Below are 14,631 nucleotides of genomic sequence, written 5' to 3'. Positions count from 1 at the left end.
GTACTCCTACTTGTTTGACTAGCGCCAAGCAGGCGAAGTCCTCTCCTGTAAAAGCTGGCTGGTTTTTGGCTGCTGCTTAATATATCATAAGTCTACTGTAGGACAACTTCTGAACAATTCTGCGCCCCATTGCCACCTGTTTACTGTGTTCTGCTGTTTAGTTTCCTAATTTCACGTGGGCCATGATATGCAAGATACTGCATACTCTGCCAGTCCGTTTAGCCACCTAACTTTAATAAGACATGCATACTCCACCAGCTTAACGTGTATGCCTTATTAAAGTTAGGTGGCTAAACGGACTGGCAGAGTATGCAGTATTTCGCATATTGTCACCCAGGTGAAATTAGGAAACTCCTGATGGAGTCATGGCCCTGCACACATTCCAGTCTATGCAGGAGCAGTGACCATAGCACTTCATTGGCTTGAGAATAGTCCTAACAGTGTTAACGACATACATTTATCCATATATCCGTCGTTTCCTCATAGATCACAAGAGGTGTCACACATTCAGAAGCAGACTCCGACAACCGGTGATGCTCTGAAAGTTCTTTGTAGGGAGCCACAAACAGAGACGGCGGGATCAGGACAATCTGCAGACGTGTTTGAGGGCGATCGAGCAGGATAGCCCAGGCACTGCAGGGAAAGACACAAACAAATCATGACAAAACCATCTAAACATTAACCACCTCCATGACCTGGACCTCCCACATGACTTTACTTAATAATGAAATTAGTGATAACTATTGTTGATACATAAAATTCTAATGTGAATGTTATGGTAGTCACCTGCACAGCCACTGGGGCACTCATGTTCACTTCTATGGGACTGTCAAAGATAGATCAGAACCCTAGCTGTGAGACCTTCACCTATCAGGAGAGGAGGATGTATTCTCCTTAGAAGTCAACGGAGACATCAACAGGAATTACAGAAAGTGTCAGTCAAGCAAACTGTGCAAGGATTGTATTAGGCTACTTTCACACTTGCGGTAGGCTTTTCCGGCAGGCTGTTCAGGCTGGGGGAACAGCCTGCCGGATCCCTGCTACTGCTAGTCCACTCCGGCCCCATTCACTATACGGCAAACAAGCCGAGAGGCGGCCGGACAAAAATTACAATATGCTGGGGTTCTTGTCCGGCCGCCTCTCGGTTTGTTTGCCGTGCTGCGGACAGACTTCCGCCCCGCCCCCATAATGGTGACTGGGAAAGGAGCAGACTTCCCCGGTAGCATGGATACTGCAGGGGGGACAGCCTGGCCAGAAAAGGCTATCGCAAGTGTGAAAGTAGCCTAAGTTGGTAATAGCAGTGAAGGTTTTTCCTTAGGATGGGAATCAATGCGAGATCAGTGGTGGTCTCCAGAGCATTACATCATCTTCTGTGAGGTCAGCTCAACCCATTCTGCAATACCAGGCACAGCTGCATGAATAGACAGTCGGATACGTCTGGATGGACACCAAAGGTTAATGTGGTGCTCCAAAGACCGACCCCCCCCCCCCCCCCAAAAAAAAAAAAAACAAACAACAACATATTGATGGCCCATCCTTATTGGTTTGTACAAGCAACTTTTACTACCAACATTTTTTGGTCTTTGATATTTGAATATTACATCCAGTATTAGGCTTAGGAAACTCACTACTTTCCATCTGGAGTCCAGCCAGCTCTAGCGATGTATTCACATCCTGCAAACAGCACCTCGAATGGCTGCCGCAGCCCTTTGTCTACAACGTCCAACACCTAGCATAAAAAAGTAGGAATAGAATAATGGTTATAGCAGAGACCACCGTCCTACAAGGGGCAGAGAAGTTCAGAGTGGGTGTGAAATAGGTTTTTCACACCAATATCCAATAGTGACTTGTAGAGATTCTTCTTTTGTATTACGGTGTTTATCGCTTCATGGTTATACTATCATTGGAGTGACCATGTCCGCTATCCTGAGTGCTCAGTTTTAGTGAATAAGTGCACTGTGCATGAAATGATTCTGAAGACACTTTTCTTTGTGCTCCGAGTTGTACTGTACCCTCTGTTACTCCTCCTGAAAATGTATTAAATAGCTAGCAAATGGGTGTCACCATTCTTCTTGCATCTTTACACCGTTTCATACCATTTCACATAATACTTCAATAGCAGCAATCTTCTGGTTCCCGACAAGACTTCAGTCTCTCCTGTGTGGCTGAACATCTATCTAACCTCTCAAGCATCTCCCCCACTCACCAAGCTCTGTCCACCTTGTTTTTCCTCCTCTATGTCCTTGTATGCTAGAGCACTGCTGATGTTATAATTTCTGACTTAAAGAGGTTCTCATCAGACAAGGGGGGCATCTCGCTAGGATATGGCCCCATTGTCTTATAGGTGTAGGTGCGGGTCACAGAGGTGGGACCCACATCAGGAACAGAGCTCCGCAAAGTGGTAGCTGGAGGACTCTGGTCCGGCCACCACCAATCGCACTCCCCATAGAAGTGAAAGAGTGCACTGTGCATGACCGGCCACCGATCCCATTCATTTCTATGAGCCAGACGGAAATAGCCGAGCTCGGCTATTTTCGGCGGCCCCATTGAAAATGAATGTAGGGCGGCTGTGCATGCGCAGTGCGCCGTCCAGCACTTTCGGGGTTCTATTCTCGATATAGGTGCGGGTCCCAGTGGTGGAACCTGCACCTATAAAAGACAATGGGGACATATCCTAGAGATATGCCCCCATTGTCTGTGATGAGACAACCCCTTTAAGGGACCAGGAGAGCAGCGATACGACAGATCCCTTGACTCAACTGCCTATGACATCTGTGGAATCTACAGTGTATTCCTATGTGATGCTGCTTCACACTGCTCTTCCCTGCCTCCTTATTGTAAGCCGACAGGGAGAAATCCATCAGAAGCAGTAGGCAGTCTGAAGCTGCATCACACAGTAATACACAGACTTTGCAGTGTGATTTAGGGAACAGCACTTCTACGTCACTGATTTATCATTGGTTGCCAGCCCAACCCAACAATAAGAAACTGCTTTATACAAAGTGGGAAAAAAAAAAAAAGTTCCCTTACTCTGCCCTCCGAATCCACAGTTATTTCTGACAGCTTAAATGTCACTTTTGGGTTTGCAGTCCCTGGAAAAGAAAAAGTGATCGGAATGATTGCCTTTCAGCGGACAGATGACATGTGCAGTGCGGCTAATAGTTATTCAGGAAATAAAACCGCAAATACATTGTATTAAGGATCACCTTGATATCGCATTAATACAATCATATATATTTAGATCTGCATTTTTAAATAAGATCTGGGGGGGGGGGGGGGGAGAAAGACACTTACCAGCTTTGGGGTACCTAAAAGAATCCGTCCTGCGTGTCTCCAGCATTGGTGATGTCACATGGATTATCTCAACCTCAGATTCGTCATTCTCTTCATAGAGGAGGCGCAGTATCTGACCGCCTGACGGGGCTGTGTCATGAAGATAAACTGTATGTCAGGCTGAGCCACACGATGAATGGACAGGTAGAACACGCACAAAACTTTTTTACAACAGCGCCATGATTCCCAGACATACCGCCTATCATACAGAGCTGCCGCGCTTACTTGTTTCACTGCGGGGACACCACCAGTATCCAGTGTAGCGATCAAACTCCTCCTGTAAAACGAAGGAGGCTACTCCGGCAGAACGGGAATCTTCTTCCACTCCAACCAAATCTGTGTCACATAAAGAATGATGTCACCTGCTTGATTGTGCAGCACAGACCCTATAGACCGCCATATCGCTGATAGACATAGTACATCAATGACATGCCAAGCTTCCAGGCATTTATCTAACCTTTGTGCACGAATGTCAGCCTGCGCTCCTCGCCGCTCTCTACATTGGCCACCCACAAATCATTGCTGTGCACAAATGCCATCCAGGTAGGGTCTCCAGGACAGATGGTGGGATCCATGCGAATATTGGGGCAACTGCTTTCCAGTAACTGTGGCTGCAGCGACTGCTTCTACAGATAAATTAAAAAGGAGACCATAGAGATTAATAAGAGCAGTGACAATAAGGAATAGAATATTAATCAAGTATAAATACAGGGGTAGAGAGAAATGAGCATTACGTTTTTGGAACTCACATGCAAGTGAATAGGAGTAATGGAAACAGTGTAGCGCAGCTTGCCCGTTCTCACAGACCCGATCACCTCTGCTTCCCGCATGCAGATGGGATGGGTTCGGAGGCCCTGTTCTAGTGATAGGTGCAGGCCCCAAAGGTGGATATGCCATAAATGCCTGAGATGTGATTATCACTTTACATTCCACTGCATATTGAGTGACATGGCTGCTTTCTTCCTGAGACAGCACCACTCTTGTGATTAGGCTCTATCTTCTACGGCAGGGATGCCCAACCTGTGGCTTTCCAGCTGTTGCAAAACTACAATGCCCAGCTAGCCTGGACAGCCTGCAGCTATTAGGGAATCCTGGGAGTTGTAGTTTTGAAACAGCTGGAGGGCTGCAGGTTGAGCATCCCTCTTTCACTTGAACGGAGCTGGGCTGCAATCCAACACAAAGCCAATAGACAAGAGTGGCGAGGCTGCCCTTCCCGGTTTATAAGTCTACAAAACTAATGAGTCGAGTATAAGAGAAAATATATGCCCTTAAAAGGATTTTCTGCGATTTTTATCCTGATGCCCTATCCTGAGGGATAGGTCATCATTAGGGGTCCGACACCCTGGACCCTGACTATCAGCTTTTTGGAGAATGCAGTGGCGCTCCTGTGAGTGCCGTTGGCTTCTCGCAAGTTACCAAGCACAGCACCGTATTTAGTATAGTGGTTGTACTTGGTATTGCAGCTCAGCCCCATTCACTTGAATAGGTCCAGCTGCTCCTAGGCCACATGAACAATGAACACAGCTTCACTGGCCTAGGAAAGGCAAAGAGAAGGCCGTGGCACTCACAGGGGCGCTGCTGCATTCTCAAACAGCTGATTGGTGGGGGGGGGGGCTTTTCATCATGGGTGGGCTTACAAAAGACCCGCGTTACCCTTGTCTGTACTTATGCCCCTTATTCAGAACCCACAGAGATTTCTCTATAATACGCATCAATATACTAGAGTCCAGGTGATACAAATAGGTTGGACAAGTTATAAAAAGGAGGCAGACTGAATATGCTTTTCGGCCCATCCTTACCGTGAATCCACGGGTGCCCCCATCACGGACAGTGTAGATGGCGCTTCCTGCTTGGAATAGGAAAGTTCCACTCTTTGCGTGATAATCAAAAGCAGAAATGCCCACTGTACCAATGCGTTTCCTCTCCCGGAGCAGCTCTTCTTCACGGGAGTACATGCCGTAATCAGGGGTGGCCTGTAACAGTAACAACGAATGTGAATGCTGCCATATTATACACTCCACTCTCTGCCTCTCGCCTTGGTTTTTGTGGAGAGTATAAATAAATCTGCCCCAATGTCCCACCTGAAAGGTGTCCAGCAAAGGCTTCCAGGACAGCATGAGGAGCGCTCCGCGGTTCACGTTCTTTGGGATCTCGGAGTAAAATAGAGTATTCTCCCGGTTCTCTCCAGACATTGCTGAGCGCAAAGCAGGAAACAAATTAATATCATCCTCAGTGACAAATAAACTGCATCTACCGTAGAAGATGGGCACTCTACATAGCCGCGCTAAGACTGCGGAAGTAACCTTCACAAATATCTATTTACCGGTTAGATTTACAAGACAGGCAAAAACATACGACAAGACCACATCGGATCAGCACATGAGGTGTCACAAACGGTGCTATCCAGTGGAGATACTAAAGACGACATAGCAGCTTATCCCCATCAACTAATAGAACATGGATATTCGGCCATGCCAAACCAATCCAATGCAGGGCCGTATTTTCAGTCCGCATCCGACCTACATTTTTTGCGGCTCAGATGGAGACCCATTCATTTCAATGGGGCTGCAAAATATGCAGATGTTTGTCCGTTCTGCAAAAAAAAGACAGAGCATGTCCTATTCTTGTTTGTGGATAAGACTTTTTTTTTTTTACCTGTGCAGAAAATTGTGGCACGCACACGGGTGGAGTCCGAGTTTTGCAGATCCTCAGTTTGCAGCCCATAAAACACATACAGCCATGTGCATGAGGCCTCAAGGGATTTTCTAGACCGTTTAGGGCTCATTCACACAACAGTTGGTGTCCCGTACCCGTATTGCGGACCGCATTTGCAGATCCGCAATACACGGGCACCGTTCCGTTGTCATTCATTTCAACGGGTCCGCAAATCCGGAGATGCGGAACGGAAGCATGGAACGGCAAACTACGGAGTGCTTTCTAAAGTTCCGTTCAAAAGATAGAACATGCTCTATCTTTTTTGCGGAACGGAGGGATCACGGACCCATTCAAGCGAATAGGTCTGCGATCCCCATGAGCCTGCCCCACGGAAGGTGCCCGTGCATTGCAGCACAGGCTTCACACGTTCGTGTGAACGAGCCCTTATACTGATGGCTTTTCCTCAGGATATGAACATCTGATCACTGGGGTCCAACACCCCACGTATCAGATGTTCTGCAGCAGCTACAGCTCTGGAAGTGCTCGCCAAGATCGCAGTGCCATCAATCATGTGCCTTTAACACAAAGCAGTTTTGTGGCAACTGAAAATCAGTTCCATGTATCTGAATGGTACTGTTTCTGCAAAACCCATTCAGATGTAAGGGACAGTTGCAGAAATTTCTGCAACAAATCTGCTGCATGTGACAAGTGTGACAGTGTTGTTCAGAGGTAGCGTTTCTGGCACTGCTGTATCTTCAACCACCAGCTGGAGGAGATTTGACACGTCATAGAAACCAGTATGCCCGATATCAAGAATTCATGTCTTACTGTCCTGTCCCCCCCCATCAACTTGTAAGAGGTCAAACACAAGCCAGATGTGAATGTTAACACCCGGTACCAGTAGTGGTCCTGAGATGTAATCACGGCCTCACTGGATCCTGTATCTACATGTGATGTGACATGTGTCAGAAGTGATTTCTTTGACTAAAAATATTTTGGGAGTCATGAAAAAAAAAAATAATAATAATAAATGTCACGGAGAAACATGGACAACAAATCCACAATATGAGGACCCCACTTCATGGACCTTGCAAGTACGGCATGGAAGGACTTGTGCCAACTTCAGAATCTTTCAATGAGTGGTTATCTTAATCTACTTTCACGCTGGCGTTTTGGCTTTCCTTTTGTGGGATCCGTTCAGGGCTCGCACAAGCGGTCCAAAACAGATCTGTTTTGCCCTAATGCATTCTGAATGGAAAAGGATCCGCTCAGAATGCATCAGTTCGCCTCCGTTCCGTCTCCATTCCGCTTTGGAGGCCGACACCAAAACACTGCCTGCAGCGCTTTGGTGTCCGTCTGATGAAACTGAGCCAAACTGATCCATCCTGGCACACAAGGTAAGTCAATGGGGACGGATCCGTTTTCTATGGCACAATAGAAAACGGATCCGTTCTCCATTGACTTTTAATGGTGTTCAAGACGGATTCGTCTTGGCTATGTTAAAGATAATAAAGAACGGATGCAGACATTTGTATTATCTGAACGGATCCGTCTGTGCAGATCCATGACGGATCCGCACCAAACGCGAGTGTGAAAGTAGCCTTAGAACACCACACAGACCTTCAAAAATCTTCTCCTGTGTTGAGGCTTCAAATATATGGCGCCGAACTGTCCACATATCCCACACTCAGGGTACGACTATACAACGGTTTTGGGAGTAACATGCATCGTGGTCCCAAGCATCACAGTGTAACAGGACAGCAGTAGGATTGAATGGGGTCACAGCACAATTCGCAGACCAGTCGCAGCAGACGTGACCCCATCCATTCCTGAGGCTGACCTACATCACAGCGGTGCGCAGGTGTCTCATTCACTTCTATGGGACAGCTCCTTTCTATTCGGGTTTATACTTCAGAGCCACCCCACTGAAGTGAACGGGACGGCTCCTGGTAATTACCAGCTCACCGCTGCGATGTCGACAGCGAGCAGGTACACAACAAAGGGAAAGCTGCGCTGGCATGGCACGCCGACATATTCCGCAGCCCTTTACAGACATTATCATCAAGCTGTCTCAGTGTTTTGGGGGATCCACAATTTTTGGACCACAAAACACACAACGGGTGTGCATGAGTCCAAAGCAGGCTAAAGAGGTATTGATGGCTAACCTCCGGCACTCCCGCTGTGGTGAAACTACGACTCCCAGGAAGCTCCATTCATTTCTATGGAGTTCTGAGAACAACAAAGCCAAGGAGGCATCTTGGGAGTGGTAGTTTTACCACAGCTGTTGTGCCGGAGGTTAGCCATCACATGCCTATGCTATACGACTCCTGGCACCCCTTCCTCTGCCGATCAGCTACTCTTCACAGTATACCAAGCCCAGTTCCATACATTGTATAATGGCTGCGCTTGGTATTACAGCTGCATCCAGTTCACTTCATAAAAGTGTGACCAACGACCATGGCATCACCAGCTGAGGAAGGGGCCCCAGTGTTTGTGGCCCCTTCCAACAGCCGATTGATGAGGGTGCTGAGAGACGGACCCTTATGATCAGGTATTGCTTTTTTTGGGAGGAATGTTAGGTGGAATCAACAATGTAATGTGCATGGACGCTGCAGACCCCTTGGAGAGCGCCCCCATCATCCCTGTGTAACCATTACCTGTATACAGCTCAGGACTCTGGCGATACTTACACATACCCAGATAGTACATGCGATCAGAGTGAGGGCTATCTGGGTCATTTCTCTTCACAAACGTGAAGCTGTGCGGGGCTTTGGCCATCATATATCCATGGTATTTCCTGGTGTCTGCAAGCAGCTTCCTCATCTGACTCCATGAGTGACGCTCCACGTAGAAAGGTTCAGGTTTTCGGTCTCCCCCAGTTTGCTCTGCAGATTCAAATACCTCGAGTCCAACCGGCTCTGTCTCCATAGCGGCCGCCATGTTACATCCTGCCAATATGAACCTCCCGTTACAGACACAATGCAAACAATCTAGCGGATTTTATACGTTTCTTGGGTCACCCTTGCAGCAACCTCATTCAGTTTGCGGCCAACATCTCCATGCAGCCCAACCCTTAGGGCTTATTGCGGACCGCATTTGCATCACGGGGGCGGACCCATTCACTTCCAATAGGTCTGCAAATTCAGAGATGCGGAATGGTGCAGAACGGAAGCATGGAACGGAACCGTACGGAAGCACTACGGAGTGCTCTCGTGGGGTTTCGGCCCGTACTTCTTTTCCGCAAAAAGATAGAATATGTCCTATCTTTTCACGGAACGGGCGGATCGCGGACCCATTAAAGTGAATGGGTTCGCGATCCGCTGCCCCATGGTGGGGGTTCGTGCATTGCGTCCCGCAGCATGGCCACAGGTTCGTGTGCAAGAGGCCTTAATGGGGCACATTTATTAAAGCAGATGCACCAGAAAACTGTCAAGAATTTGACCCGTTTCACATGGGCATAGCATGGGCACATCGGAGCACCTGTACTGGGGCTGCAAATCTCGACTTGGCAACCGCTGTATACTGACAGCCGCAAGGCTACTTTTTACACTTGTGTTGTTGTTTTCCGGTATTAAGATCAGGCAGAGGATCTCAATACCGGGAGAAAAATAAAAATAAAAATCTGATTAGTCCTCATGCATTCTGAATGGAAAGAGATCCGTTCAGGATGTCTTCCGTTCCGTCAGTATTCCGTTTTGTGACCGGACACAAAACCGCTGCAAGCTGTGGTTTTGTGTCCAGTCATAAAAACAGATCCTACGCTGAAAACAATGTAAGTCAATGGTGCCGGATCCAATTTTTTTTTGAGAGCCTAAAAAAAAAAAAACGGATCAGTCATCCTTTGACTTTCAATGTATTTAGTGACGGATCCGTTTTTTCCCCGTTTCGATTTCACACATACGCGACCTAACAAAGTGGATGCATCCTGATGTGCAAAATCAAAACGGACCCGTTTAATTCCGGTATTGAGATCATCTGCCGGATCTCAATACCGGAAATAACAACGCATGTGTGAAAGTGGCCTAGGTTTGGTGCATTACACCAGCCGGGACTTGCAGTCATAACACAGGCTCACAAATGCGTTCACATTACCGTAAATCAGACCTAAACGTGGCGCAAATAAGGTGCTTTATATTTACGGATGTCAATACGCCATTTTTTATCTTTAGGTGACCTCCATGAAAGAAAATTACTAGTGCTGCGGTTAAACAACTTACAAATGGCGGTGCAATGTACAGGTGGACATGTACACCAGCCATGAGGAGGTCTGTGCTGTGGCAGATTGAGAAGTAGGGCACCATGAAAATAAATTGGCAGGCTTTACGCCAAACTATTTTGAGGACCACAGACTAATCCAGTCCCACGTGTTAGTGCTAAGTCAGAATCTTTTGGCGAGCAGTGGGAAATCCAAGTAAACGGAAGAAGAGCTGCAGACAAAGGAAGTCAATGGAGATGTTTTTTTTCCCGGTATGGAGCCCTTATGACGGATCTCAATACCAGAAAGTATTAACGCTAGTGTGAAAAGTAGCCTTATACTGGCAGCTTTATGTCACTAGGATTCTGTAGCCATAAGGTCATGCAGAGACACACAGCATTATAAATCAGTATAATCCCATGTGTTCCTGAGAGACGAGCAGTGTCCAGAACAGGAAATCACGCTCACACACGGAATGCGATTCCTGCACAGGACACGCTTATCTGCCAGAGCCCTAACAAAGGGCAGGACATGCTGCTCCACACAGGTGGTCTCCACAGATCTGCAAATTGCGGACTGGTCGTGTGAATGCCCGCTTACAATCAGATTTTCGTGTGGATATTTCTGCATTTCTGCACCAAATCCTGCATGTCTTAGGCTACTTTCACACTAGCGTTTTCGCTGGATCCGGCAGGGATCAGCAAAATCTCTTCCGTTACTGATAATACAACCGTCTGCATCCGTTATGAACGGATCCGGCTGTATTATCTTTAACATAGCCAAGATGGATCCGTCTCTAAAACCATTGTAAGCCGATAGGGGACGGATCCGTTTTCTATTGTGTCAGAGAAAATGAATCCGTCCACATTGACTTGCATTGCGGGCCTTGCCGGATCCATTTTGCTCCGCATCCCATGACTACATGCTGCGGTTTGCTCTCCGGTATGAGAACGCAACCAAATGGAACGGAACGCATTTTGGAGCACTCTGTTCTGTTCAGTTACATTTTATCCCCATTAACAATGAATGGGGACAAAACAGAAGCGTTTTTCTCTGATATTGAGACCCTATGACGGATCTCAATACCGGAAAATATTAGCGCTAGTGTAAAAATAGCCCAAGTTGTGTATTTTGAGGCAGATTCGTCCCTTTGCATTGCAAATCTGCACTAAAAATCTGCAGAAATAATCGGCATGCTGCGGATTACACTGCGGTTTTTCCCGCACGAAAATCTGCGTGTAATCCGCAACGTGTGCATTCAGCCTTACATCCCACTGGGAAGCGGTCAGATGGTTGTACTGACAACTCCCAGAGCCATCAATAGCTGACAACCTAGACAGATGTGGCTATGGTGCTGGTGGATGATACATATACGTGTCTATGTGAGCAGCAGACATTACACCATCCCAGGAGGTGCACACTATGGCCATGGACTGCACCCAGGGCAGTGAGCCCCCCGCATGTCCCTCTGCCCGCCCTCCACTGGGAGCTGTGCAGGCTCCTCCACCCTGCGTCACCGGAGCCCCGTCCACACGTCCCCCGGGAGCTCACCTAGCATGGGGAAGCAGGAGGGTGTCAGCGGCCGAGCCCGGCTCCTCTTCTCTCTCTGTCCCCGGTTATGACTTGGCTGCTCTCACTCCCCAGTGCAACTGCCGCTCACACATCCGCTTCCTGGAGAATGGCGGGGGCAAGCAGACGCGGTCGCCCCCTGCTGGAGGGAGGCGCACCTACTCCTGGAGTTGCACAATGCCGTAGCTGGGCTGTGTGCCGTCCCCCGCTGTCTGTACACAGTCCTGAGCGGCCTCTGTCCACCGCTTATTGGGGTCACTCAAGTGTTTTCCTTACGTCCAGAGTAATGGCGGCCTGCCCTCACTCATCATGGCCGCCGGCTCTCTTCCATTGTACTGTTTGCCCTCAATTAATGTGGCCGCCCGTACCTCCAGGCCCCGCCCACAGGGTGGCGCAGTGACAGCCGGGTTGCAGGCTTGGATTGTTCTAGTAGCGGTAGCAGGGAGCAAGGTGTCGCCATGAGTCTCACCCCGCCGGTGTATTGGGCGCAGAGGCACCATGAGCTGTACCTCCGGGTGGAGCTCAGCGACGTGCAGGTACCGTGCATCCCCCATGTGGGGCTTAGGAGTCGTCTCCATGGGCTCTGGGTGGGAGCTGTCACCTTCATGAATGAACTTAGTGTAGGACAGGTCCTGGGAGCAGAAGCACCCACTTCCCATTGAAGTCTGGAGAGAGTGCTCCTCATCAGCTCCCATAGATTTTAATGGAGTGAGCGTGCTCCCCTTGGACCCAGCGCGTGCGACCGACCCATCCGTCATAGCAACTCAACTTCCGTTTTGTCCCCATTCATTGTCAATTTGGACAAATCTGAACGAAACAGAGTGCGCCAGAATGCATTCCGCTCTGTTTGGTTGCGCTCCCATCACGGACAGAATAACGCGGAAAGCAGCGTTATTCTGTCCGCAATGTGGTGCGGAGCAAGACGGATTCGTCATGACTCACAATGTAAGTCAAGGGGGACAGATCCGGTTTCTCGGACACAATAGAAAACGGATCCGTCCCCTATTGACTTTCAATGAAGCTCATGACGGATCCGTGTTGGCTATAGAAGACATAATACAACCGGATCCGTTCTTGACAGATTCATGCGGTTTTATTATCATGACGGAAGCGTTCTTGCTGATCCATGACGGATCCAGCAAAAACGCTGGTGTGAACGTGGCCTTACCTGGAGAAGAGCTGGCCCCAGGATGTGCTTTGTGAAGAAGACGAGGAAATGTGATGCTGTGGGCAGCGTTCTCGGCTCCTGCCATGCACCTCACACTGTACAGACCTCTTCATGGCAGGACAACGCGCCTACTGGTCTGAGGAACCCTACACAGAGTTCAAGGTGATGACGTGACCTCCAGATTCTCCAGATCTGTGCTGGAAAAAGCCTGATACGTGGAGCCCCACCTTGCGACTTACAGGACGCCACACGGGCAGTTTCTGAAGCCAAAATCAGGTGTGGATCATAAAAAGCAAGTGTTAAATGGTTTGTGTCACCAGAATGAACCCTATTAAACTAGCGGACATTAGCGATGTGCTAATGTCAGCTGAACCTAACTAGCCTATTCCTACTTTTATCTATGCCCCCGTTACGCCAGAAATCTAACTTTTATAATATGCTAATTAGCGGGCGTCATTCCTGCTCCTAGACCAGCCATGCTCAACCTGCGGCCCTCCAGCTGTTGTAAAACTACAACTCCCACAATGGCCTGCTGTAGGCTGTTCGTGCATTCTGGGAGTTGTAGTTTTGCAACAGCTGGAGGGCCGTAGGTTGAGCATGGCTGTCCTAGAGGCTCCGTCCTCCCACCTCTGGCCATGCTCTGCTACACTAGATTGACAGGGCCAGGCAGCCTTCACTAACCAACTGCCGGCCCAGTGCGCTGGGGAAATCTCACGCCATTCGGTATTCGGGTCAGTGAGGCAGTCGGCAAGCTCCCCTCACTCATTGCGCCTGCGCTGAACACTAAGCGCAGGCGCGAGATTTACTCTGCAGACAGGACAGGCAGTAGGAGACCAACGCTGTCTGGCCCTGTCAGTCTAGTGTAGCATGGAGTGGCCAGAGGTGGGAGGACGGAGCCTCTAGGAGCAGGAACAACGCCCCCCCCCCTGCTCCTAGAGGCTAATTAGCCTGGTGTAACGGGGGCATAGATAAAAGTAGGAATAGGCTAGTTAGGTCAGCTAATGTCAGCTAGTTTAATAGGGTTAATTCTGGTGACAGAAACCCTTTAAAGGGGTATTCCCACCTCATACATTGTTGGGACATCATTTTGATATGCCACCAAAGTTAGATGGGTGCGTTCCCACATCTGAGACCCCCTCTTATCTCCAGAAGTAGGGGTGCACCGAAATGAAAATTCTGGTCCGAAAATTCAGGATACCCCTTGACCGAAACTGCCTTTTTGCCCAAATACTTTTAAAAGACCCCCCACCCCATAACAGTGCCATCCACAGACCCCCCCCACCTCATAACAGTGCCATCCACAGACCCCCACCCACCCCATAACAGTGCCATCCACAGACCCCCACCCACCCCATAACAGTGCCATCCACAGACCCCCACCCACCTCATAACAGTGCCATCCACAGACCCCCACCCACCCCATAACAGTGCCATCCACAGACCCCCACCCCATAACAATGCCATCCACAGACCCCCCCCCCATTGTACAATTAATAGAAAATAGCGGGGAGGGACTGGGAGGAGGAGCTGGGGGCCGGTGCGTTCACTGTTCTCCGGCCCCCAGCTCCAGTAGTTATAAAATGTTGTACAATTAATATGTGACGTCAGTCGTGACGCTGCAGCTCGTCTGCCCGGCCGGCCAGCACAGCCCTGTGAGTAGGATGTGGCTATATTGAATGTAATACTGCAGAGGGGGCCTCATGAATAGAAT

General features: G+C 48.8%; 2 protein-coding genes across 2 annotated transcripts in view; one reads left to right on the top strand and one right to left on the bottom strand.

Moving 5' to 3' along the window:
- The window catches only part of DPP8 (dipeptidyl peptidase 8), a 44,411-nt gene extending 32,357 nt beyond the window's left edge, over positions 1–12,054 (bottom strand). The window contains exons 1-10 of the mRNA XM_044279387.1: positions 11,735–12,054; positions 8,679–8,936; positions 5,415–5,527; positions 5,133–5,306; positions 3,791–3,959; positions 3,559–3,669; positions 3,295–3,423; positions 3,031–3,092; positions 1,629–1,729; positions 456–633 (exon numbers count right to left, since the gene is read on the bottom strand). Coding sequence (XP_044135322.1) covers positions 456–633; positions 1,629–1,729; positions 3,031–3,092; positions 3,295–3,423; positions 3,559–3,669; positions 3,791–3,959; positions 5,133–5,306; positions 5,415–5,527; positions 8,679–8,936; positions 11,735–11,741 — 1,302 coding nt within the window. The 5' untranslated portion in view covers positions 11,742–12,054. The remainder of the gene's footprint in view (positions 1–455; positions 634–1,628; positions 1,730–3,030; positions 3,093–3,294; positions 3,424–3,558; positions 3,670–3,790; positions 3,960–5,132; positions 5,307–5,414; positions 5,528–8,678; positions 8,937–11,734) is intronic.
- A 101-nt stretch (positions 12,055–12,155) lies between these two features.
- HACD3 (3-hydroxyacyl-CoA dehydratase 3) overlaps positions 12,156–14,631 on the top strand; it is a 36,507-nt gene continuing 34,031 nt past the window's right edge. Inside the window, exon 1 of the mRNA XM_044279388.1 lies at positions 12,156–12,288. Within this exon, the coding sequence (XP_044135323.1) occupies positions 12,211–12,288 (78 nt within the window). The 5' untranslated portion in view covers positions 12,156–12,210. The remainder of the gene's footprint in view (positions 12,289–14,631) is intronic.

The sequence above is a fragment of the Bufo gargarizans genome, chromosome 2 (genome assembly GCF_014858855.1).
Source record: "Bufo gargarizans isolate SCDJY-AF-19 chromosome 2, ASM1485885v1, whole genome shotgun sequence".
NCBI lineage: Eukaryota > Metazoa > Chordata > Amphibia > Anura > Bufonidae > Bufo > Bufo gargarizans.
This window is presented reverse-complemented; position numbering and strand designations above follow the sequence as displayed.